Source organism: Pieris rapae, chromosome 5 (assembly GCF_905147795.1).
Source record: "Pieris rapae chromosome 5, ilPieRapa1.1, whole genome shotgun sequence".
Lineage (NCBI taxonomy): Eukaryota > Metazoa > Arthropoda > Insecta > Lepidoptera > Pieridae > Pieris > Pieris rapae.
The window spans coordinates 4,558,686-4,586,451 of record NC_059513.1 but is presented as its reverse complement, the minus strand read 5'-3'; the positions used below and the strand labels follow the sequence as shown (position 1 = coordinate 4,586,451).

Here is a 27,766-nt window from a genome sequence, read left to right as displayed (position 1 = left end):
CAAACCCTGCTTTCAAAATATCAATGTAGTCGCCCATATGGTGCATTCCAAAAATATATCCCAAACGATACTTTTAAAACAATATCCATTGCAGCGTATCTCTAACTACTTTAAATGCATATAACAGCTTAAACAGTAATGAACAGCGTTCATGCATTAGTCCCGTTACGAAACGTCTGCACTCTGCGTATGCGCCTCGCGTGATATGACGTCACCGGCCGTCGCCGTCCGCCGGCGGCCGCTGTCGCTTAGTCGGTTTCGAACTTTCGACCAGTTGGTGTGTTAGTTTGCGTGTAAAAAGATTAAAATAATTGTTAATGAAAGAAAATTATTGAGTGAGGTTAATTAATGGCACGTTAAGCAGCGTGAACACATCTTCAGTTTCATGGTACGTGACTTTTTAAATTATAATCTGTTTTAATAAAATGAAGAATAAGTGTGTATGTCGTGTGCATGTTACCATTTAAAGAAATTTGTTGTCAATTTGTATAACCATCAAAATGTTTTTTTTTAATCCTGTATGGTTCATAGTGAAGTAAATAGACTGGATTCATCGTGTGAATAATGGATTGTGTGAAAATATAGGTCATAGCCACCGTTTTTAAAAAAAAACTTTATTTAACAATTCAAAAGCAATATCACCATAAAGGTACAACACTCCATAAATATTTTCGATAGCCTCTGCCCTAACCAATTTAAAAAAGAATATCAATTCGAACAAATATTATATCATACGTACCTTAGTGACTCCTAGGAAAAACCATTACAAACAATGAGAAAGTTTTTGCCACATGTTCCATCTTCTCAATGATTTAATATGATCTTGGCCCTGTTCTCGGAGATGCCAGAATAATGAAAGACCATATAGGTATTTGATTATTACCCGATGTAAATCAACCAGTCATAATGTCAGCTTATGATTAATAGAACATGATTTATGGTATAAAATACTCACAATATCACTTTGTTTTAAGTAGCAGCATAGCACACGTTAATTGATTGGACTTATAAAATTATGTTGATAAAAATAACGGTGAATAATATAGTACGTATTATAAATTAAAATGTATATAAATTGAAAACAAAAATGTGTACCATTAATGCTAGCTGCAATTCCTTGCTGTATTGCGATACTTTTTCGTTGAGCGAAGAAAGCAGTCTCGCTATAGGGTCATCAGTTTATACAGTAATATAAAATACATATATTAATAAGATTATAATGTAATGAAGGTCTAATATACAATTGGTCGAAAGACATTGTGGTCCATTTGATACACTAATTGTGTATCAATGTGCCATTTGCTGATGACATTGCTTCCATATCATTCTTCATATTATCCATCCAATTGTAAAAGAAAATATACTACCTAAGAAATCTTCGGAACCGTTCGGAAGAAGCCTCTTCATGTTTTCTAAATAAGGGTATAGGGTCCTATCAAAAACAGCTATATATTAATAATTTATTAACAGTTGCATATTAAAATGACAAATATTTTTAAAATTTCTCAGGTGTAAAGTTATACATCAAGGCACAAACGAACTTAGTTGTCGTAATCATTGTAATAGAAATCATATCGCGAGGCACAATTAACCGATAAAATGTTTTAAAATTCTAATAAAATGTTTGTCTGTGTATTGTTATAAATTGATAAGCATAACTTTATCAAATTAAATGGAAAGGACATATTTCTGACTAATCGTTAATTCAAAGCGAACATCCTTTTCAACACAGGTCAAAGGCTTTAAAAGATAAAATATATTAGAATAAATTAAATACCGGAAAGTCATCTAGATTTCGATAACATTCTGACTTCCAAAGCTTAGAAGATTCACCGCGTTTATCGAAAACTTTGTACCGTATATAATATATAGGTGTTATCTTCCAAAAACAGTTCGAAAGTGAATATACAATATAGTAAAATCGCATACATAATATTTTAATTGATGCGGTTAGGATTCAAACTGTACATTGACACTAAATTAGTGAACATTAAGCAGCTGTATGAACAACATGCATTTTAATTAAAAAATATTTACATAACCAAATGCTTGTGTGCATTGAACTTAACTTGAATTCACACGAAGCCGGCATAACATAAACATCTTACTAAAATAAGAACCGTAATACAGTCTCAAAAACATAACCTATTTTGCAGCGAAACTACAACAGCTTGCCTCCTGACATACTGAATGCCAAAAGGATATATGTACATATTAAATGCTTCTAATTTTACATTTACTACCAGTTCCCAAATCAAGGGCGTAGAACGGAAGATAAGAACAGGCAATAAACTCTCCGCCACTCTTTTTAATCGCCAAGTTTTTGTAAAGTGAAACTTCTTTAGGCGCATGAGGGTATTTTTTCGGATGAAACGCAATAATAATATAAGATTCACGAAGATGTGCAGCATTTTTGTCGAAGAAAAGGGAGAGAGCGATTGAGACCGATTGAGAGAAAGTGAGAAAGGGCGAACGTAGCATGAAGCAAGAACGTAGCCATGGAGCGAGAGTAGGGAGCAAGCAAGTGAGAAAGATCAAGACATAGTGAGGTAGCGAACGTCGCATGACGCACAGTGCCATGGAGCGAGAGGTGGGAGAGACAAATTGTGAAAAGATTGAGACAGAGAGTAAGGGAGATCGAGAAAAAATTGCATATTAGAACTTTAGATGGCAATTCTGTTACATAATGTCTTTTCTAGTAAAAGCAGATTTTTTTAGTTATATTATCATGAGCACTAAGTACTAACACAGTGTGAATATAGATTTACAAATACCTGTCCGCCTGCGAAGTTTTTTGGTAGATGGACTCTAATGCAGTAACGGCATACGATGGCGCGGTATATTTAACGTTTTAAGTATTAAAAAAACTTGTTTTCATTTTTTTCTCTTGTTCCACATAAACATAATATGTTTATGTCACAAGAGTGACATATGTTTTAATGAGAATAAACTTTAAACCTAACCTACTCTAACTTATAATTGGAATTTATTTAGTACATAGAAGTATATTTTGATTTATAACATAAATTGAAACAAACATTATTGCACTTATAACCGTAAAAGCACTGTTGAAATTATAATTAAAATAAATAATTTGTGCCAAATTAAATATTAGGTTATCTTTTATCTGACATTCGTCCCGATAACTTTATAACCACAATGATTCGTCACCTGGCTGTCGGTTCTTGAACCCAGCTAAAAATAACAGTGTGATCGAGCTGTCAAATAGGGTTGCCATGTTGAAAAAATATATTAAGTGTTAAGGCTGCGAATTAGGGGATAGATAATAGTACCGATAAAAAATGCGTTTATTAATAGAATTGGCTTTTATGACCTAACTTATTTTGAATTTTACATGCTTTGCAACAAGAAAAAGAAAGAAAAAGATATTTATTAAGTTAAAATTAATAAGAAAACTTAACCTATTTGATCCAGTATAAGTGTAAACGACTCTTTAAAGTAAAAATATATATATAAAAACAAAATTATATTGTTGAAGTTGACGACCCTACATTGACACAAAAGTTTTTAGACAATTGTTGGGAGTTGGGACTACCAAACCATTGTCACAGCAGTATTAACACTTCCGGCCTTTATACAACGTAATGTGAATGCTTTTTATAGAATCGTACATATTATATATTATTTTTTAATTATTGATTGTAATTGTTGTTAATACAAACTGCTGTATTTATATAACATTATTTATATACATATATTTGTTTGAACATGATCAGGAAATCCTGGTTCATTTAGTTTTTTTTACAGTTTTATATTATAGGAAACTTTTCACTAACATCCCATAACAACGAATATCCTATGCGTTGTTATGAGGAGCAGTGATAATTATTACAACTAAAAATATATTTTCTCCTTGAGATCGCAGAGATGCTTTGCGTTCGCAGTTTTGCAAAGTTCTTGTATTACCAAATTGTTTCTCTTGAAAACTTCTAGAAAGTAGTGCAGTATAGTCTAAGAACACGCGTTTCACAGACCTAATTTATAGTAGCAAACACGTGATGAAATGATGAAAGATGGTGGTTACTTTAGGCGTGACCGACCATGCCTGCCATTAGATTTTTCCATAAAGATTCTCACCATCACGTTTTCAGAGTCAATATATGCTTTTCGACTTCCGGTGAGGCCCAAAAAAACCGCCAAAGGGGATAGTGAATCCCCTTTACCAACCACCAGTCCTTGCATTCATTGAGTTTGCTACTATATCGTAAGTCAACGGAACGCTGCCTAGTGTATGTCCTTTGATGGTTGATTATTATAGTGAGCCAATAATCAAACAGTTCCAACCTTTTAATTATTATATGTCATCATTCATTAATTATTTATTAAATATTCAACTAAACATTTGAATTTGATTAAAATTGCCCTTGACATCGTTTGGTTAGAATATCATAGTTTTAAAATGACTCCGTACATATTTAACTAACGCAAGTTTTCAATAATTTACTAGTTCGTTCAAAATTTATAAGTTTGTAAGAAAATTACATCTGTAACAGACGAAGTGATGTGACCTGTGTTTCCCAACGTTGGGTCTATGCCCCTGTACGGGGCAATTTGATTGTTAAGGGTAGATCATTGAAAATTATTTGGGATTCGAATTTCAGTTTTTCATTATGTTTTGAAACTTTACCTACTGTTTCATTATAATTTCCTAGTGATGTCTTCTGTCTATTAGCAACGAGCTGACCCGGCGAACTTCATTCCGCCTAACAGTCTAATAATATACAGAAATGTTTTATTGCTTTCCATTGCGAAACTAGAATGGAAATTTCACACATTAGGCCCCTTTTTTCTGGCACCAATATTGCAATACCGCATGATAAAGCACTTTTTGACATACAACATTTTTTGATGATGTTGCACATGTCTTCAATCAAGATAAAGCCTGCTTATGCATTTACTCATTTACCTTAAGATCGGAATTTCTTGATTTAACAGGAATTTCATTTTTGATTCAACAGATGTCACCACACGCTGATTGCATTCGTAAAATTAATTAAATTATTGTTATTCGATAACTTATCCGATATTTTACTACTCGGAGCTAATTCACCAAAATGGAGATTAACTAAAATCGGTCCAGCTGATCTTGAGTTATAAGTAGTGTCACTAACACGACTTTGTTTTGTATATTAAAAATTATATTTGTTACATATGAATTTTAGAAAGGCTTAGGTGTGGTATGGCACAAAAAAGGTTGAGAAACACTGGTATAGACTCTAGAGTCAACTTCAACGGGATTATTTTCCTTTGCACTAATCGCGAGCCAGCTCTCTAGCTAGTTCTGCCAGGTTAATTATTTTGGTATACACATATGAAATAAATCTGACACACATATTACTGTACACACAACAAATTATGTCCTTACCAATACTATTTACCCCAATCGCGGTCCAATCGATAGATTTAATGTAATTATTTAGTGGATAACAAACGATACTCATTATCGGCGTGGGGATAAACTGATACAACTATTATTATTAAAACTAAAAGCCATGAATAAATATATTAATATTACTGTTAATTTATTTTTTAAATCAAAGTTTGTTAAAATTAGCTTCTAAGCTCATTTTAAATGACACACAATATTTTTAAAAGGACTTATACTCAACGAAGAACTGGCTATTTGATACATTTTTCGTTTCGCATCATTACCGCTTGTTACATGGACCAAAAAAAATATTTAAGTATTATAAATTATATAGAGAAGGTGATGACAATTATTTAACAAATGTTTGACGTCCACTATAACCTGGCGTCTCCGTTCAGATAAGTTCATGTAAGATAGAATAGGACATGTAAAGGGATTATATTAATATTGAAAGACCTATAATGCAGCATTTTATATGGACTAAACCGAAGATTGTTCCAATTTCATAGTATTTTCCTTCAAACCAAATCTGTATCTGTCTCATGATCATTTGTTAATCTTATCCGCAAGTAGGTAATGTATTTTAAGTATTTATCAGTTATGTTAATTTTATTTTAAATATAAATAAGGTTTGTCACTGACATTTAAAAGCCGTCATGATCATCTAGGCTAGAATACAAATGCAATTTATTCCATGAAACCGCAGCAGAAACGTATCTCTTAGTAGAGTACGTACGCCGCTTATAATATGAGGTAGTGATAACTGACTGAAAAGAAAACTAATTCATGAGGTGAAGGATCACTTTGGACAAGATACAATTTACGAAGTTTGAATATTATCACAGTGTTTGAAAATTGTGAATATCACAGAACATATTTTCTTCAAGGTTACAACATGTAAAATTGTCATGAAATTAATTTTATAACATGTGGGGCGTAGTCATCAAAAGCCCTTAAGAAAGGAGCGTGCCATCTATCAATGGGTGGTATCAATTCCTATATCCTTAGCTTCAATGTCAGGTACATTGGTACGTCAGAAAGAGATATCGATAACGAAATACATAGTTCAACAGACCTTTTTCATTGTCCGTTGAGTAAACTGGCAAAAGTTGTATGATTTGTTAGTGGCTAGTAGTAAGTTATTTTCTTGTATTTCTATTATGTTTTACTTTCATTCGTTATTTCGTTTCGTCTGTAAATTTTATTCACTCTTGTCAATTTAGGGTCACCTGTTAAGGCAGGTGTGTTTTATAAATAAATTTAATTATTAACGTCAGCCTTCTGCCAAATTTTCTGCTTCTATTAAAATTAAATTTTGTTTGATTAGTACTACATAATCCTAAAACAAATTATTTTTATCACCAAGTTTACAATAAGTTGTTAGATTTTGCCATATGAAATTAAATAAGAATATATTCAAGGGATAGTAACTGTTCATGACCGCAAAACCGCGCTCTACTAATTTTATTTCTGCCTAGGAATATTATAATGAAATCTATGACGTCCTTTACTTCAACAATAGAATTACTTTTTCTTCGTTCTAAAGTCGTTAAGTCAAAAAGTTTTATTATTGTATTGTTTTGTATTTATGCGAATAGCACTTTTAATGTATAAAATTAATAAAACTAGTTTTGGACACATTTCTTAAAACTCAAACTCAAATCTTTTTTGCATTCCTTATATTAATATTTTACACGTTATAATTTATTACAATAAGGACCTTGGTTAGGCACAGCAATTTTGTGCGAGGGCATGCTTCAACATAGTTAATACATTTCTATTCTTTCAAGATACATTATTTATTTGCATTAACTTCACATCGCGAAAAGGAGAATGTACTTAACATTATCATTAAACTTAACTTTTATAAAAAAATTAAAGTATATCGGTCAGATACTCTGTAACAGTGTAATAACACTTCTGATATAATAATTTCCTTAAAGATTTTTACCTTCTAATTTGATATGGTCTATGGTCGGTCGGTTATCAGTACTCATAACTTTTTGGTTGTTAAGTAGAGATTGACTTTTGACTTCTTTTGTAATATTTTAACTTGTTATCACGGGCGTATGCACAATCGTTGAATAAAAATTCCATCCACATTGTATCACTTTATATGATCAAATGATTCATAAATTAAAATGAAATAAATCATTGAGAACATATTTATCTAGTGTGTTTACAAATACAATATGTATTAATTTTAAACACGTGGCAAATATGTAGTACAATTAAAATAATAAAATAATAAGCGAGCGATCTCTTAGAGCCAGCCATTGGCTTTATTTAAAATAATAATCGTATTGCGTATCGTACACAAATGCCCAGAATAACAGAAGAGCAGCGTAATTGAATAAATAGGTGAGGACTTTATTTCAGTTGATATAGGCTTAAGAGGACACTGGAGGACTTTATGCAGTCACATAAACCAATTAAAAGCTACCTATCATTATTCAGTGTTCTAATTAATTACTCAACGTACTTGACACGAAGTTTTACATTTAATGAATTTTGTTGTTACAGTAGATTTTACTGTTAAATAATAAATAAATTAAATAGTTATCATTTACATAACGTATTTAAATCAGTGTCGGCCTTGTGGCTTTAGCGTTCGTCTGTCATCCCTGAAGCACTGAAAGCCAGGCACTGGAGACTGTCCATCTGCCTATTAGATTGAAAAATAACCATGAAACGTTCAGAAATCTGAGTCCTAGACCTAAAGAGGGTAGTGCCACTGATTTATCATTTTTATTTATAACGTAATGTATTTAAAGTAGTGTTGGCCTAGTGCTAGCGTGCTAACTCATCCCTGTGGTTCGATCCCCGGCCGTGCGCTGGACTTGCTAACTTGCTCGATGACATATGTCAGACAGAATAGGCTTTATCAGCCCACTTCTGTATAAAAATGAATCGAATATGTAAGCGCAAATCTCGAAGACGGCTGGACCTATTCGAGTTATTTTTAAATATTCCTTGAATACAAACATCAGAGTGTTTTTATGTGGAGATTTTTTTTTAATATAAAAAATAAAAATTTAGTTTTTTTATACTGAGGATTTTATTAAAAAAAACGAATAGACATGGTGTTACAACACAAGCTACTAAAAGAATAGGCGATGTAATAGCATATTAAGTCGAAACGCAGTTCGCGGCGATCTGAGGTTAATAATATTTAATTTGATTAAGCATATACATGCTTAATCAAAATACACCGCAAATATTGTATACAACACAGAAAATACTGGAAAGTAATTTATGAAAAATATACATCTGTTCTCTTTACATAAATTAAATTAGCTTCAAACACGTTTTATATTCATTTTAAAAAATTTACCTGGTTGCGTGAATAGAATATTATATTTAGTATTTATTATTGAAAATAATTGTATAATGAATTTTATTTTATTACAAGTTCATTTTTAAGCAAGTTTTTCTTTAATCAATACTTTTTTTTAATTTTTAAAATTAACATAGATAATAATTTTTATAAGACCACAGCGCTTATTTATAATAAATTAACATAATTTGCATTTTCCTTTTGTATTTATCTGTTCTGTATTTGAAATAAAGACATTCCAATTTTAAAAAGGTATCGAAACAGTTTAAAACTAATTTCAAATAAAATGTTATACAATAGTCTGTGCTACGTTACTGAATTCGTTTTAAAGTGTCCATGCTCAAAATTACTGTAAAAAAAACACAATATAACACAAATAAAATGAATATTACTTAAATTGAATACTAGTTGATATAGTGAAGGCAGTTCATTGCTTAATTGATCTAAAATCCTTGAATTTCTGGGACACAAGCGTCGTTGTCACTCGGTCATATCGTGATCAGTTTATTTGTATTAATTTTAAATCGATATTTTTATATTTGACACTTTATTGGGTTGATAATAAAAGTGGTTTTAGTTTGAATTAAATAGGCTTTTCAGTGTACCAATTTAATGCAAATCTTGTGGATACAATTAATTAAGAACTCGTCTTCGTGGTTATGAAAATGTTAGAATTTCGGCAAAAGCGATTTTAATCGACTTCAAAAGGAGGAGTTATCAATTCCACTTGTACTTTTTGAGGATATTGTCTGTCAGGTGATCTGGATGATCAAGGTGTCAAGTGATTCAACTTCCAAAATCTTTATTAATTGTACCTTCATACAATTATTTATCTTCGTCAATACAGTAAATAAGTAATATTTTGTATTAAATAATTTTAGTGCATTTTGCAGTTGGTATTTTTTTAAAGTATATATTATCTGTGTCCTAATTAGCTCTTTCATTCAAAGCTACAAATATATGTTTCCTACAATCAGTGGCACCACAACTTTTTCAATTCTAGGCCTCATATTCCTGAATGTTTCGTGATAATTTGTTTTTTTCTAGTAGTGATTAAGTATTCTTCTGTGCCTGAACTGTTTATGTGTAAGGCATGGTTTCCTTCACGTAGTGAAAAAAAGCTACACTACCCGTTATAAAATCTGTTACTGTGAGTCTATGAAAAGCGACTGTATTTAAAATAAAAATTTTACAGCCTTCATTTTCGTCATACGAATACTAGACCAGTGTCGATAATTTTTGAAACCAAAAAAAATTACAGTAGGATGAAACCCATTAGAAATGCAGGGGAATATGATCAAAATGAAAGGAAAAATAAATTACGGTCGATCCGAGTTCGGGAAGTGGGAGGGGGGTGACTTTTAAGGGGGAAAAATGGTTTATCTTGATTTCCGGCGAAACTACCAGTCCTATGGAAAAAAGTTAAATGGCAAAGTTGTAGGTCATAAAAAGATCTACAACTTTGGTATTTACAATTTTTTCACATAACCTCAAAATTTAGGTGAAAAATTCAAAAAACCAAGTTTTTGGTTTTTTATTTATATCTTTTTTAAAAAGTTTTTTTTTTCTACGAAATTTGGTGAAAACTTACCTTATTATGTCCCAAATATACTGTAATTTATTTGTTTAAAAATATTTATTTTTTCGCCTCATTTTAACTTAATATCAAAAAAGCACCCTAATTTTCAATCGAAAATTCTGACGTCAAAATTTCAGCTTTTTTCAAAAAGTTTGGGGGCTTTTTGTTCGTTGAAATATCTACTTTCTGATGGTGTAAAAAAAAATATACATTACTATAGGAAATATTATTAGAAAATGCAAAAAATTGAAAAAACCTCAAATTCGAAAATTTTCTTTTAATTATGTACAATTTTGAGGTATTTATTAAAATTTACACTTTAATTACTCAAAAAACGTAAGATTTCATGCTTCATTGATAAACGAAAAAATTGCAAATTAAAATATACTTCTATAATTAACAAACAAATAAGTTAATAAAGTTAATATTTAATAAGACATCTACAATATTTTGAAAAAGTTGTAGAATCTTCTGTAAATAATATTTGTAGATGCCTATTTATTGCTGTTTTAAGATAATTTATATACCTAAGTGACCTTCGGTGAATTTTAGCCCAGTGTAAGTTATTTCATTGAGAAGTGGGGATGGACCTAGGAGGGTCTGGGCCTTACTGTTACCTGCTATTTCGTAGCAGCAGTAAAAACCGTTAGCCAGTATTCGAGATACAGAGTAGTGTACAACATCGTTTTTAAAAATACACCTGCAGGCTGAATTACTTTAAGTGATTTGTGAGAAATTTACTTTATTCAAAGAAAAATTCAAAATTCACCGAAGGTCACTCAGGTATATAAATTATCTTAAAACAGCAATAAATAGGCATCTACAAATATTATTTACAGAAGATTCTACAACTTTTTCAAAATATTGTAGATGTCTTATTAAATATTAACTTTATTAACTTATTTGTTTGTTAATTATAGAAGTATATTTTAATTTGCAATTTTTTCGTTTATCAATGAAGCATGAAATCTTACGTTTTTTGAGTAATTAAAGTGTAAATTTTAATAAATACCTCAAAATTGTACATAATTAAAAGAAAATTTTCGAATTTGAGGTTTTTTCAATTTTTTGCATTTTCTAATAATATTTCCTATAGTAATGTATATTTTTTTTTACACCATCAGAAAGTAGATATTTCAACGAACAAAAAGCCCCCAAACTTTTTGAAAAAAGCTGAAATTTTGACGTCAGAATTTTCGATTGAAAATTAGGGTGCTTTTTTGATATTAAGTTAAAATGAGGCGAAAAAATAAATATTTTTAAACAAATAAATTACAGTATATTTGGGACATAATAAGGTAAGTTTTCACCAAATTTCGTAGAAAAAAAAAACTTTTTAAAAAAGATATAAATAAAAAACCAAAAACTTGGTTTTTTGAATTTTTCACCTAAATTTTGAGGTTATGTGAAAAAATTGTAAATACCAAAGTTGTAGATCTTTTTATGACCTACAACTTTGCCATTTAACTTTTTTCCATAGGACTGGTAGTTTCGCCGGAAATCAAGATAAACCATTTTTCCCCCTTAAAAGTCACCCCCCTCCCACTTCCCGAACTCGGATCGACCGTAATTTATTTTTCCTTTCATTTTGATCATATTCCCCTGCATTTCTAATGGGTTTCATCCTACTGTAATTTTTTTTCGTTTTTTACTATTTTTGAAGGCTTCGGCACTGGTCTATACATGTAATTAACAAATACTGCACACAAATGCCAGCTGAAATCTAATTAGTAATAATGACTTATCTCATCCAAAGATTAGGTCAAGTGGTAGATTAACCTAATAAACCTAACTGGTCATTTATGCTCAAATTGTAGCGCAACCAATTTTAGCTGGAGTACATAAGTGTGAATAGGTGCATGGAATGTACTGGATGCAGCTGGCTATACGCGTACGACTTTAATAAAATATTCAAGATTATAATTAAAATTCATTAATTGAAAAGAGGTAGAGTGGTAGAGGTAGAGTAGTAGAGGTGTGGAATTAACTTATCAAAAGTCAAAGTGAAAAATCATATATTCGTGTAGGTAGCACAATGTACACTTATGAACGTCAAAACAAAAGAAATACATTAAATGCTTCTAATATTGCATTCTCTGCCAGTTCTCAAATCGAGGGCGTAGAATGGAAGACAAGAACGGACAATAAACTCTTCGCTACTTTTTATAATCGCCGAGATTTTTTTTGTTTTACACAACGTTTTAAGGAGATGCAACCATTACACCATGTTCCATATGACATCTTAAGTGAGAAATAATAGTAATAATAATACCCACTCCGGGGAAATAAATACAGATAATACAGCATTTTCTACAGCTGTGATACTTTTTGACATTTAACACCTTTTTCTTCAGTCACCGTGACCAGGCACGCTGTAAATCACGCGAAACGTCAGTTAAAATTAAAATGATGTTTAAATAATTATAAGTTTAAATACAATAATACATAACTTTAATCCGTAAAAAAGTGTTTTTCTTTAAATCTAGCAACCATATATATCATATTTCATTTTAGTTTCTCAAAACTTTGAATGTATGAACTCCGTTATAGAAGCGATGCCTTTAAAAACCTAATCCACTTTCCCTTGAAGTCATTACACGGTAGTGTTTTGTAACCTATCGAAAGTATTTATAAAATATTAATATCCATACAGACATTAAAATGGCCGCCTGTGCCGTTATACATCATCTCACTGTACTAGTTTTCTAATGCAATAAATTTAAATAAAAAATACAAACTATATATAGTATATAAAATACACCATTATGACAAAAATCTAGTTACATATTAGTTTATTTTAGAAACTACCTTAACACGTTTACACAATTTTTTGAACAGTAAAACCAGTGACAAAATTAAGTACCTAATGTTTACAAACATTGATTAATGAACAACTTGAGTGGTTCGTGTGTAATCCCCTTAACTACCTACGCGCCAGGCGCTTACGGCTACGGAATAATGATTCATGCAATGTTAATAACATCGCGTATACCAACTGTTACTACGACTTGCTTTGCCATAAAGGAACTAACTTTTGTTTTGATTTGCTTTAAGCTAAGTTTAAACAACTCCCAATTTAAAATTCATCCTAGCTTCTGAAATATTTAAATTTAGAATGTAAATTCTTAGTTATACCTACTTCATGGATTAGTATATGTGGTTTTTAATAAGCTATCATTAAACCAAAATCACTTCACACAGACTTCATCTTAGCATTAAAAAATAATAGTACACGTTAAAGTAAAAAGAAATAGTTGTTACGAAGACAGTGCGCTGGTCGTTGGAACTAAACAGAAAACATAGGCCGAACAGTTGTAGTGTGAATTTATATTACAAGTGTGGAAATATAAAAGAATATCATATTAACAATACAACCGTCAAAGTTTGTTCTACTATACCACGTGACGAAAAATAAGGAGCCCACGCCTCGTATACTAATGTCGACCTAAGCCTTATTAATAAAAATTATATTAGTGTTGTTTAAACATAAAATAAAACAGTGCAGCTACAAATTTGTATAATATGATACTGTTATATATAGTACATATACAAAATACACACACAAATATATTCTATGCAAAAAAATCCGCCCTATAAATTTCCTGCAAAATCTATCCAAAGAAATTTCCTTAATGCACCGTAATCTCGCTTAAAAGCGTTCCAAACTTAAAATCCGTTTTAAAAAGTTTAAAGTATTCATTCTATTTGCAGTTAAAGGATGGACAAGAAAGAAATCAATTTGGACTCGGTATTGGAGAGTCTGGGACCGTACGGACGTTACAATCTATTGAATTTCGTCCTTTTACTCTTCCCAGTACTGCTGAGTGCGTTCTATGAGTGCGGCTTCATATTTGAGGCACAGGAACAAATCTACCGGTAAGTTTTAATCGTGATAAAGTTACGTTAAGGAGCAGTGTTGGCCTAGTGGCTTCAGCGTGCGACTCATACCTGAGGTCGTAGGTTCGATACCGGGCTGTGCACCAATTGACTTTCTTTCTATGTGCGCATTTAACATTTGCTCGAACGGTGAAGGAAAACATCGTGAGGAAACCGACATGTCTTAGACCAAAAAAAAAAGTCGACAACTTTATTATTATTGGTAACTGTTGCCCACGAGCCTAAGAAAAGTAAGCACAGTTTTGTATTATGTAGAATTACGGGTACTCTTGCTGTATTTAATATTACTGCTATGCGTAAGCTTAACAATTTTATAGGTGATCAGCCTCCAGAGCCTGACACACGCCGTCGACTTATTGGCAAACATGTCGGTTTCTTTGCGATGCTGCCCTTTCGCAGTAAGAGCAAATGTTACATGCCCACATCGAAAGAAAGTCCATTGGTGAACGACCGGGGATCGAACCTACGATCTCAGGAATGAGAGTCGCACGCTAGGCCAGCACTGCTTTATTAATTAACCCTTAAATAGAAAGTGACAGAAAATAACAGCTATATTATAAAAATATAAAAATACTTTTAATCGACAAAACCACTAAAAATACGTTACCTTCACAAATACCAATTTTTAATTTTGACGTTGAATATATATAATGGCTTTATAAAAAAGTGTTTACATTATATATAGACTTTATAATTATAAAACCCAATATATATTCAAGTAAATCGATTATATAAATTAACAAAAAACGTGTGTACTTATATATATGTGCGTTAAAAGTTATACTTCTTTGGCGCAAAAAGATGACAATCGTTTTCAAAATTTAATTCTTCGTTTGTAGAAAAAAGGTATTAAAATACATGGAAAGTTTAGTATAACGCATCTAGATAAATAAAGTTTATTTAAATATTACATATACTAAAATGTAGACCATTGTCTGCTCTTGGTGCACAGGCATCGTAAAAATGAACACCATTTTTCTCTAACGCGCCAAAAGAAGTATGTATAACTTAAAAAAAACTAAAATATAGACTATAGCTAACTTTAGGGTGTCGGTTGTTTGTGTGTCGGGCTCATCGTAAAAAAATATTTTCATCATTTTTCCCTAACACGCCAAAAGTAGTATAACTTCAATAAGACAGGAAGAAAACACAATTGTAAGTTGCATAAAACATTGTTTACGTGTCATTTCAAGGCCAAGCAGTGATCTTCATTGATATATCTGCAACGCACTACAATATTTCTATAAATAGGGTGTAAAGTATTTATAACGATTTAATGCTTGCTTTACACATTATTTCTCGCTTCGGCAGATGTAATTTAGTCAATAGACGATAATTCGATGTTATTCTTTCGATGTTGACGCATACTTGGAATTGCGTATGTAAACTCATCTCAAAGCAAATCTGACAGTAAACCGGTATCGATACATTGTTTCGTAGTTGAATCTCTTAATCTTGGTTTTAAAATAGATCCTGAATTTTTAACTAACTGTATAATTATCAATAAGTCAAGACTGGAATGAAATTAACCAAGTCTTCCAAACTGTTAGTCTTTTACAAACGATAAAACATTAGCCATCATTATATCACATAAAAAACAAATATATCTTATTTAAATAGGTTTTCCAGCGAGTGGACTTGTATATACAATATACATACTTCGCAACGCCACGCTGCACCGGTTAGGTCATGCGTGCGATGTGATTGTTTGAATAATAACTAAATAAATAAATATTGTTATTGTTCTTATATAAAACCTTGCTGGAACTATTTTTCAATGTATCTAACATCCAAACTACAGAAATGTTAAATAGACACCAACCTATAAATGACTTAAATAATTGTGAAATGTGCGAAAAGATAGGTTTACTTAACAAAACAAAATGCATATAAAATACGGAATTGAAAAACAATTAAAAATCTTCTTTTTCCAATTTTTATTTATAATTTCTGTTCTATACTTATAAATGACTTACGTTTTTCTATTGATGACGTATTTTTCTGTTTTTTTTTCGAATGATATGCAAATTTTATAATAAAAAGCAGGAAATTACTAGAGTGATATTATGAGATCGTGTGGTAACCAAAATGTTTAAAAAAGACTTGGAAAATTTCTTTGAAAAACAAACATATGAATTGTAATTTAGTCAACCGCAAATCCGCACCACTCATAAAATTATACATACATATTATTCGTTACACAGCCATACATAAAGTTTTATAATAATTATTACGACGTTGCATGGGTGCCATCCCACTTATCAGATTAGATAATTTTTATCACGCATCATGCAACAATTTCTCAAACCATTCACTATATTTGATATTGATTCGATTTCATGTAACTACATACATAGTACATACTAAGAGAATATGCAATCGCATTCAAATATTTCAGGTGCAAAGTAGATGGCTGTGAAAACACTTTCAACGACACATCCTGGCTGCAGTACGCTATACCGAGGGACGATAACAAGGATAGACCGGAGTCCTGTAAAAGATATGCTCCATACACGGGAATAGAACATTGCACACCGAATGAATTCAGTAATAGAACTATACCGTGTGATAGTTATGTGTATGAGTTTAATGGATCGTTAGTCGAAGAGGTAAGTAGATTTTTAATACTAAGGGCCTGTTTCACAATGTCCGGATAAGTTCCAAATAAGTTATTTATTACTTATTTGTAGGATAAACAGTTTGTCTGCGTTTCACGACTGTCAGATAGCAGATTTGTCATGAAATACGAAGTATCTTATTCGGAACTTTTATCTTTCGAATAATTTATGTGTTGCATAGCTATTTGGCACTTTATCCATACATTGTGAAACAGGCCCTTAGTATCTTAACATTTGTCATAAGTTTTTGTTCTTACCAACGTAGTACATTCAAGACGCCAAACATATTTTTATTTATAGTGAAACATTTTGTAACTGTCTAATAAAGTACTAATACGTTGGGGGTGAACCACAGCCAAATTGTATATCAATTTGAAATAGGAAATAACACATAGTTTCTTTTACTATTTCTAAGTAATCATAATTTCATCGCTCAACGAATAGGTATCGCAATACAATGAGGAATTGCTGCCAGCTTTAACACTGGTACCAAAACATGAAATATATTTTAATATTATTTATAAATATTGGTATTATTACTATGTAGGTTAATAAAATTGTAAATACTGTATATACCATATTCGAATTGGTCTTTATAATCTTACCGTGTGCAATTAAAAGGACGTATGTCAGGACATTAATTAACGTGTCATTTTAATAATTTATACTGGCTATCAGTCACGATCAATTTCCTTTGCAGTTCGACTTAGGTTGCCAAGAATGGAAGCGAGCGCTAGTAGGAACCGTCCACAACAGCGGAATGTTTGTGGCAATGCTGTTTACTGGGATTCTCTCCGACCGGTTCGGAAGGAAGGCTGCAGTGGGCCTTGCAGCAACAGCGAGTTGCCTCTTCGGGATACTTAGAGCTTTCTCACCCAATTACGCCATGTATATGGCAATGCATTTCTTTGAGGCTGCATTTGGGGGCGGGTTGTATCCGTCCGCCTATGTCTTAGGTAAGAAATACTTATTTTTTTGTTTTTGCAAAGCTTTGAATGGTGGGACTCTCATCTCAGCTGTTGAATGATATATATGTGAACCTGATGATAATGCTAAATAATATGTGAACCTGATGTCTAAAGACAGTGTAAAGTCTGTATAACACTCAAAAATCTGTGCAATTTTTGATGTTACAAAGACGTGTCGTTAAATGGAGGGAAGAAAAATCTGTTTTACCTAAAGAAAAAGTTTATTTCAGACTAGTGTTAGTATGATACTGTGTATCATAATTCATGGTATGGAAGACAAGCTAAACCAATCAAAAACGAGGATTATTATATAAATCGAAAGAGGGTTTACTCTGTATAATCTAACATACTCATTATAATATGAATGTAGGTATATGTTTTTTCTCTTTCTAGCGTCTAGGATAAACTATTCTATTCAAACATTAACTTAAATTAAAAATAATCATTAAATATATAAATAAAAAAGTATTGTAAGTAACTTAGGTTGAGATGAGTTGGTCTAGACTTCAGCGTGAGGTCGTAGGTTCTATCCCCGGCAGCTATGGACTTTCTTTCTAAATGCGAATTTAACATTACCTCGAACGGTGTCAAAAAGTCGACGGCGTGTGTCAGGCACACGAGGCCGATCACCATAATCGTTAACTCGGGCAATTGGTAAAAAATTACATAGACAATATATTCAGATTAAGATACATAATTACATACACAGATAATTTTACGATTACATTTATTTAAGACCGATTCTTTAATCTATTTTATTGCATGTCATAACTTTTGATAGGTTGATTGATTGTGACATAGATAACGCAATACATATCATCCGTAACAAATTATATTCATAAATTACCGCTAACTCTTTTTTTAACCATTCAAATAAATAAAAATAAAATATATCAGTCGTGCTACAAGCTCTACCAATATGGGCCTTGCAAATGCAGAAATGTTTCTGCATTTGTTTCTATATCATTTGTCAATGTAATAGGCGAGTAGGTGAGCCTCCTGGCCATACCTGTCAATCGACGGTTTCCTAACGATGTTTTCCTTCACCAGCGAGTGTTAAATGCGCAAAAAGAAAATGGACGTCCATTGGTGCACAGCCGGGACTCTAACCTACGACCTTTCAATGATTAAAGCCTGCAACGCTTATGCCTAGACTGTTGGTCTACTCAAGTTAAAAAAAAGTTTTATTAGAATTAATAAATAATTAATAAATTAGCTTATCCTAGACGCTAGAGAGGGCGAAATGTAGATCTAAATATAATAAGTATGATAGATGTTACATTGTAAACTCCATGTCGAAATATATAATAATCCTCGTTTTTTATTGGTTTAGCTTGTCTTCCATACAATGATAAACTCTACACAGTATCATACTAACATTATCTGAAATAAACTTTTTCTTTTAGTAATACAGATTTTTATTCTTTCTATATAACGACAAGTCTTTGTAACACAAAATTTGCACAGTACCTTGAGTGTCGTTAAATAGAATTACCAATGTATTTAGACTTCAGGTTCACAGGTTATTTAAGATTAGACAGTAGCGTCATACATACGACCATTCATAAGGTAACAAATTACATTTCTTAAACAATTTATTGAATTTCCTAAACAATCTTGACATTCATAAGCATGCGCTTACTCATCTTAACTGAATAAACGTATTTTGATTTTGAGTCAACAACTAAATGAAAGAAAGAAAGAAAGAAATAACTTTATTAGACACAAAATACATTAATGTTTCTATAAAGTAGAGTGCACTGGCCCCCACACTAGGATTCCCTGTGTTGTGGGCAGCCAGTCTCTTCCTTTTACATCTAAACGTTACTTAATTAATTAATTTTACTTAACAAATTTATACCTATACTATTTTTGTACGATAAGAATGTTTTCTGTATTAGTATAGGACAGCTTAACAAGATATTTTTTGAGTTTTGTAGTGAAAGTATGTAATGTGATTTTAGAAATGTTAGTGATAATTTTATTTTTAATGAAGTGAAATAAATAATCTTTTGCAGCCGTCGAGCTGGTTGGCCTCAAGCAGCGTGTGATTGTCTCCGCCATGTGCAATATGGCCTTTGTCGTCGGTGTCGTCCTCCTTGCTCTTTTAGCCTGGTTCGTCAACAATTGGAGGACTTACATTCTCATACTCTACAGCCCAGCCATCATTGTTGGATTGTACGTGTGGCTGATGAACGAGAGCGCCAGATGGTTGCTTAGCAAAGGCCGAAAGGAAGACGCTATTCAAACCTTAAAAAGAGCGGCGAAACTCAACAATATGGACCCCAATAAATTAGATTTGGATGCATTGAGCGATCCCTTACTAAAGAGTGACGTGACTCCAGATAAAAAGTCTCAATTCTCAAAGGCGATACGTTCCAGTATTATTTGGAAGCGTTTAGTTGTGTGTTCGTTTTTGTGGTTAACATGTTCATTGGTGTATTACGGGCTGTCGATAAACTCTGTATCGCTAAGTGATAACAAATACATAAGTTTTATGTTGGTGACAGTTGTAGAAATTCCGGCGTATATAATAGTAGTGATAGTGCTGGACAAGTATGGCAGGAAAAAGACGATGGTGGTTAACTATATGACGTGTGCTGTCACCAGTTTGCTGTTCGCTTTCTTGCCTAAAGGTGAGTTTTTTTATGTATAATCAACTTATGTTTGTTTGGTCTTGTCAAACATTTATCTTGTGTTCACTTATGTAACTATTAAATACATTTTAATTTTGACTATTAATACAATAGGTTCAAAAACTTAGATCGGCTTTGACGTGCTGCTTAAATTGAGACTATGGAATAGCTAGGAATCTACGCGGAAACAGGTGATAGTTATGAGAAATTACAAATAAGAGATTTTAAATGAGATTTATTTACAAGAATTATGAACTTTAAATAGTTTTTATATCAAGATCTGTGTTGTCGACCTAACAACAAATGACGGTTCTCTTTCTACACAGACTATTATGAAATTTGAGGTTTATCTGTGTATTTTTAATCTACGAAACTGTTACAAAATACGAATTGATATAATTTGAGGTTTATCTGTGTATTTTTAATCTACGAAACTGTTACAACATACGAATTGATATTACTTTTTTTAAGTTATACGTTTATATACGCCATTGAAAGTAATCTTTTATTTACTTATCCATTCTTTCCTCGAAATTTTAAAATATTCAGTATAATTTCGAGTGACTCTCACAATAAACATTCCAATAATTAAATTAATAATTATATTGTTAATGTATAATAGATAAGGACACTACATGTCAGACTATGTCAGACAAATTGTAGGTATACCTAACACGGTCTAATATTGCACAATTTAGCTCAGTGGTTATTTGTTGAGCGGTCGTCGTTGTTGGTTTATAATTAACCGGGTTTTCTGGAACATTTGTATTTGCTAATCTATTGTTTCCAAGAGGTTTTTCATATAGGAGATACATAGTTTTACAAATTATCATTATAAACCAAAAAGTATTGTATTCCCGTATAAGATCGCGTTTCATTTGTCATGAAAGTAGAGACACTTATAGGTTTATTAATTATAGCCCAGTCATATTAGGTAAGAAAAGGGGTCAACCTCGGAATGAAAGATAATAAGCTGCAAATTGGTATGAACCTTTGTTTTGTCATTCTAAATGTTGTCTCAAAAGTCACAATCGTTATCGTGTCCGCGTCTTAAGATATTCAATGTCAAAGGTCACAAAAATCGGTTTTTCGCGAATATCTGGCTTCCTATCGGTTGAATGAGATTTGCATTTATTATAAAAGTTATAGGCTATAAAATTCCCTACAACTTTTGTTTAAACTTTTTTTTCATACGACCAACCGTTTTGAAGGTAGAGCGCGAAGTGCACATCGTACAGTCATAAACCTGTACAACTGTCAACACTTCCACCAACAAGTGTAGCAGCTCATCAACACATAAAACGTTTCTACTACCAGATTCAAACGTGGTTAGGGAAGGACTTAGAACCTCAAGAATGGGGCTGGATGCTTGAAAATGAAATCCTGGAGCCCATACGAACGTTATTACCTCCAGCACCAGCCGAACTACTAAACGTAATATTTTGCAATTGCAAAAATGGTTGTGGTTCCCGCTGTGGATGCAGAAAATCAGGGCTACAATGTTCTTTAGCTTGCGGCCAGTGCAACGGACAAGCTTGCCTCAACGCTTCACTGTATCCAAGTAATCCCGATGAAGAAAATACATATGATCCCGATATTCTGGAAGGTTTGGAGATGAACATGACAGATAATGAGGATGATGACAATGAATCGAACATTTTTGAGCGACAAGAAGAAGAAGAAGAAGATAATTAGCTTCCATTTCCAATTTCATTACAATTAAAATCAACAAAGATACTTTTGATATTTGAACTCACATTTTGATAAATGTATATTATGCCGTATTTAATAATAAATCAAAATATGTGTAAAATATATACTCTTACTATCATTTTAACTTAAAATAAAACCAAAATATATAATCCAGAATTAATAATATTTTATACTTAAATAGTTAAATATGAATAATTATATATAAATAATCAAGTTACTTACTTTAATTAAATATAAATAATTAACAGTTAGAACATAAATAATAGGCATTGTTTAATAATTATAATTATTGTAAATAATTGACTTTATAACGTACTGATAACCATAACTCACGCTTGACCTTGCATTAGGCCGTATATGACTGTACGATGTGCACTTCGCGCTCTACCTTCAAAACGGTTGGTCGTATGAAAAAAAAGTTTAAACAAAAGTTGTAGGGAATTTTATAGCCTACAACTTTTATAATAAATGCAAATCTCATTTAACCGATAGGAAGCCAGATATTCGCGAAAAACCGATTTTTGTGACCTTTGACCTTGAATATCTTAAGACGCGGACACGATAACGATTGTGACTTTTGAGACAACATTTAGAATGACAAAACAAAGGTTCATACCAATTTGCAGCTTATTATCTTTCATTCCGAGGTGAAACCCCTAATATGACTGGGCTATTATAAGAAATATCTCCACGCAAATTATTTCATTTGTAGTCGAATCTATAGAGTAATGTATCCATTTATTTAATTGCATAAACGTGTTAATTGCATTGATAATAATATTTAAATTAAAATATTAATTAGTTTCCAACCAAACAAACACCAGCTGACCCAGTTTAATTTTTAGGTTACTAAATACCTATTTAGAATCCGATACAATATAAGCCGTACTGCAGGCGAAAAGAGAAATGATTGTTGGCAAAATAACTATTTTATTCATTTAATTAATGCGAAATTTATTTATATAATTTAATTTTGGTTTACGAGTGTTTTTTTTTCTTTGAAAGCTCGCCAAAGATATTGGAGCATAAAAAATTAAATCCAATATTTAATGTGGCAGTCATTTATAGGCAAAGGTTACAAACTCGAAGGAAAAAAATACATCGATAAATTATAAAAACTAAAGGGAAATTTATTTCAAAGTGTGAGGGGAGCAACTATGGATATCCAGACCTAGCTCGTTTATCAGAATGGTCAATCTGGATATCGGAGTTTTGACAAAAACGCGTTCTTCTGAAAGGGATAAATGGGATCTGTTTCAGGCAACCAGTAAAGTGTTATATGTAACTTTTACATTACATTTTGTAATAAACGGCGACTTTATTTTAATCGTTGTTTTAAAAGTGTAGTTAATCAATCTATGCCCAAACCCAATAACCTATCTCAATATATTTTTGATCATCTGAGATAGACATCTTAATGGAAATATTGATAAAAGTGTGGCAATAACCAATCGACGGACTGTCATAGCCATCTTTCGATACAAGCTATCCTTGGATAGTCCTTTGTATGAAAATGACAGTTCAAGTGTGCCAATATCCTATCCAATATATCTTAAGATTTTAACTTACACCAGTTATTAAAATAATTAAAAAGCTATTTGATATGATTTAAACATATACATGTATATTTTAATACTATTTGTACGGTTTTATTTATTATCGTATATAATATATACATATTAATATTAAGTTTCTCATGTAAATAAAATATTTCTGTTTTGTAATGAGAAATAAAGTTCTTTAAACATTATTTGGTTTATAGTGATTATCAAATATGAGTGTAAAGAGCGAAGAAATAGCTTTTTTTCTAATTCTATCCGTCGCCAAAAATGGATTGTCTTCGTAAGGATTGATTATTGGAATGCAGATAGGAGATCGATCAACTGTCACGGTCTGATCTCAGATTGTTTTCAATCTATGATTGTGGATTAATTTTTGAGTTCAGGCACTAATTATTTTACAGCCCTACATTGCTGTAGACGAAAGATAACTCACAATCGCCTATTATATTTTCAGCCTATTATTTGAACTCGAGACTTCACTAAGGAACATTATAAAAAAAAAAATTCTCACAGTCGTCTTTATCGCCGAGGAATCTTTAAGACATGAGTTCCTACATTTGGTTTAAGTAACAAAAGAAATATCTAAACTAAAATAAATTAAATACAGCGCCATATGTTTATCTTGATCGGTAAGAGCATCGCAAACCAATTTTGGGAAATGAGTCAAAGTAAACTTTGAGAGTGTAAATCACTAAACCATTCCGAAATCTCACCTCCTTACTAAACTTATCTGTAAAATTTCAGCACCGGTACTCTGCAACGTCCAATAGCAATACTGTTTTGGTTATTTTGATTGAAATATTGATATTTCTCTAAATTTATGTAACTGATGTCGCGCGTCGGAATAATTCTGATCGATGTGAAAAGGAGACGACTATTAATCTTTAAATTGTATAATTAAAAGATAATGTATACAATTACCGCTTACTTTGGGTATTAAATAACTGGTATTTTAAAATTAAACCATCGGATCTTATATTATTCTTTCACAGATCATTACTTGGACCTTGAAAATTATTATAAACGTGAGAATAGAATAATAATAAATTTATGTCAAGGTCAGGAACAATTTATATTCTTGGTCTAGTTATTAGGCGCGTTACTGTCAACCCCGACTGTGACTGTCACTGTCACGCCAAACAGGCTTATTAAGAAAAAAATCAATCAAACATGTAAAAAGTTCTGAGGCCAAGATTTATAGCATTAATATTTATTTCATTACAGGTAACTGGTACTCAATAGTCCTATACCTAATCGGCAAGTGGAGCGTCACTCTCACATACAGCTCAGTCTATATCTACGTGTCTGAAGTATTTCCAACTAACATGCGGCAAATGTTGCTAAGCATTTGCTCTACCTCTGGGAGGATAGGATCTCTTATTGCACCATTGACGCCTTTACTGGTAATGCTCAAAAATTACTATATTAAGTATATGTATGTAGTTGTCGGAGCAATGACATTGCTAATTAATTAATGACAATGACATCTGACAGTAATGGCATTACTCCGCCATAGATTATATCATTTTGATTTTAGAAGTGTAGGTAGTTTAATAGAAGTAAATAATAATTAAGAGTAAAAAAATTTTTTGACTTCTTTATAAACTGTTTTTGTGTTCTGGTTTACTATAATAGAGAGAGGGAATTTCTTTATTCTTTTCATATAACATGTTGTGTGCTTGTTCCAGTCACACTACCACAAATCCATGCCAACAGTGATTTTCGGTGGCATGTGCATCATATGCACCATGCTAGTTTTTCTTCTTCCGGAGACACGAAATATACGTCTACCAGACACCATTGAGGAAGCTGAAGAATTGTCTAGGAAAAAAAGAAAAGACGAACCTTTGACTGACATAAAGTGAATTTTATGGTCTGACATATATTATAGAAAATCAATTGGAAAAACATAGCCACTAAAAATTACTTTACACAGAAAGTGGATGGCTCTGGCTTCTAAAAAAGAATTTTATGTTCCTAAACGTGTCTGCAAGCTTACCACATAACTTTTATAGCGATTCCAATGATTGACCCAATAAAAGGTTAGTCATTAGCTTGGCATTCGTACCTCCTAACTCCTATGACTATAGCGTTATTTAATAACAGAACTCAATTTCATTGAATTACGCAATGCTAAAACTCAATGTATCAGAGTCGATATTAAAGTTATGCGGTAAGCGTACTAATTGAATTTATTTTTAATTTTAAAATTTTGTCAACGTTATCTATTTTTCATTTGTTAATAAAATACAGCGTAATAGCCAAAAATATTAGATGCTTCATAAATAATATCAAAAATTTAACGGCCAAAGAATAAAACAAGAAATTTTTAAATATTGTTATATTCATAGTGATAAAAAACGAATTTCGGTATAAGAAATCTGTCTAATTTACCAAGCAATTTATTCAACACAGCGTAAACAGAAAAATAAAAATATTTTCAAATTTACTTAGACATTCAACAAAAATATGTGACGGTAGAATAATTAAAAAAAAATCTGAATACCGTCGTACATTACCATAATAAGTACATGTACCTACTTATAATTAAAATTAGGTACTAAAAATAAACAAATCAACCTTAAAATAGCACAATTTATCTTAAATTGTTATATGTACTTTTGTTTACTCGAAAGTAAATATTTCGATATACATTAGTCATACTAGTTATAAAGGGAATTTAAAGACAATAATGAATGCATTTAAGAATCTGTGGTTACACAGTCTAAAAGCAATTTCATTATTTACGAGTTCTATACAATGCCACAGACTGCATCAAATTCCATTGTGATAACAATGTTATGACAATATTAATGCGTGGCCAACAAAATTGATAGGGTTGTTAAAGAAATTATAAAAAATTCTATACAAACCCTTCAAGGTAATAATGAACAGTGTAAACTGATTTGCAATTATTTTATTTTTAATTATCAATTAGACATAAATATATACAAAATAAATGCATGTATTCTGTATACTGAATAATCATTAAAATGAGCGAACGTAAATCACAATTTACCATATAAAATGTTAACACATACCTTTAACTATAAGATTCTTAAGTTCATATATATAATACTGGCCCAGTTTTAGGTAAAATGTCCAAATTCCATTTCCAAAGTCCATTCCATACAACAGCTTGTAATTCGCAAGTACTATGGTACTTCATCGGTGATCTGCATAAATACTTGATCGAGTAAAATAATAATAAAATAAAACGCTTGAAAATGGAATTGTAATCGGGCGAATGCATCCTTGCTTAATTTAGTTCATTTTCACAGCCCTAACTCATTGTATGAAGATTTGAAACTTCCTTTGTTTACAGTATGCACAATGTAAGAGGTACAAACTTTTATACTTTTAACACTAAAACTTTTTTTACATACTAGCAAATATTAGAATACATCACTAAACACTTTTGTATTGTACGACGCTTAATGGCAGCTGTATCAACATTCTAATTAGACTTGCAACAAATATTCAGTTACTATTCGGCATTCGGCCTATTCGGCAGCTTTTATTATATATCTACATATTATTCGGCCAAATACGGAATACTTCAATAATATATTTTGTCATAGAGAAATAATTGTTTAAATGAAAAATTAAAATCGATTGATTACGTATATTTTCATTTCTGTTATAATCGTTTCAAGTCGTCATTGGTACATAGACGTCTTCAATACACGACAATTCGTTACAAGTCTAATTCTAATACAGTATGGATATTAAATTGAAAATGTAATTTCAAACTTGTGTTATACATTACAACCAAATCTACACAGTAACATACCAGTACCTCGTTCTTGTTTTAAGAAAGTTTTGTATTTTCAACAGAGTACTTACTAAAACCATAGACTAAAGAAAAAGTCTATACTCAAAGTAAAATATGTGTTTTAAAAATGTATATTTATTTGATGACATTTGTTATTTTACAAATGTTATTATATTAAACGATTAATTTACTTAGCTTACATTGATTTCTTTGTTTTAAAACTTATGATGCCAAAATCTTATTTTTATGAGTAATATAAATAAAGTTGGAAAAAGAATTTGCTACAATATAA

At 31.4% G+C, this 27,766-nt stretch overlaps 1 protein-coding gene across 1 annotated transcript; it reads left to right on the top strand.

The window, feature by feature from the left end:
- Nucleotides 1–238: 238 nt before the first annotated feature.
- LOC111000887 (organic cation transporter protein) lies at nucleotides 239–27,549 on the top strand. The gene is made up of 7 exons (XM_022270489.2): nucleotides 239–388; nucleotides 14,017–14,181; nucleotides 16,601–16,811; nucleotides 17,521–17,776; nucleotides 19,807–20,424; nucleotides 24,924–25,102; nucleotides 25,388–27,549. The coding sequence occupies exons 2-7, from the start codon at nucleotides 14,024–14,026 to the stop codon at nucleotides 25,562–25,564; spliced, it is 1,599 nt and encodes a 532-aa protein (XP_022126181.2). The 5' UTR covers nucleotides 239–388; nucleotides 14,017–14,023; the 3' UTR covers nucleotides 25,565–27,549.
- Nucleotides 27,550–27,766: the final 217 nt, after the last annotated feature.

Bases quoted from the DNA above. Each gene is read 5' to 3' on its own strand.
- LOC111000887 (XM_022270489.2), top strand. From the start codon at position 14,024: ATGGACAAGAAAGAAATCAATTTGGACTCGGTATTGGAGAGTCTGGGA. The intron at 14,182-16,600 runs GTAAGTTTTAAT...CAAATATTTCAG, and splicing joins GCACAGGAACAAATCTACCG to GTGCAAAGTAGATGGCTGTG. The intron at 25,103-25,387 runs GTAATGCTCAAA...TGCTTGTTCCAG, and splicing joins CACCATTGACGCCTTTACTG to TCACACTACCACAAATCCAT.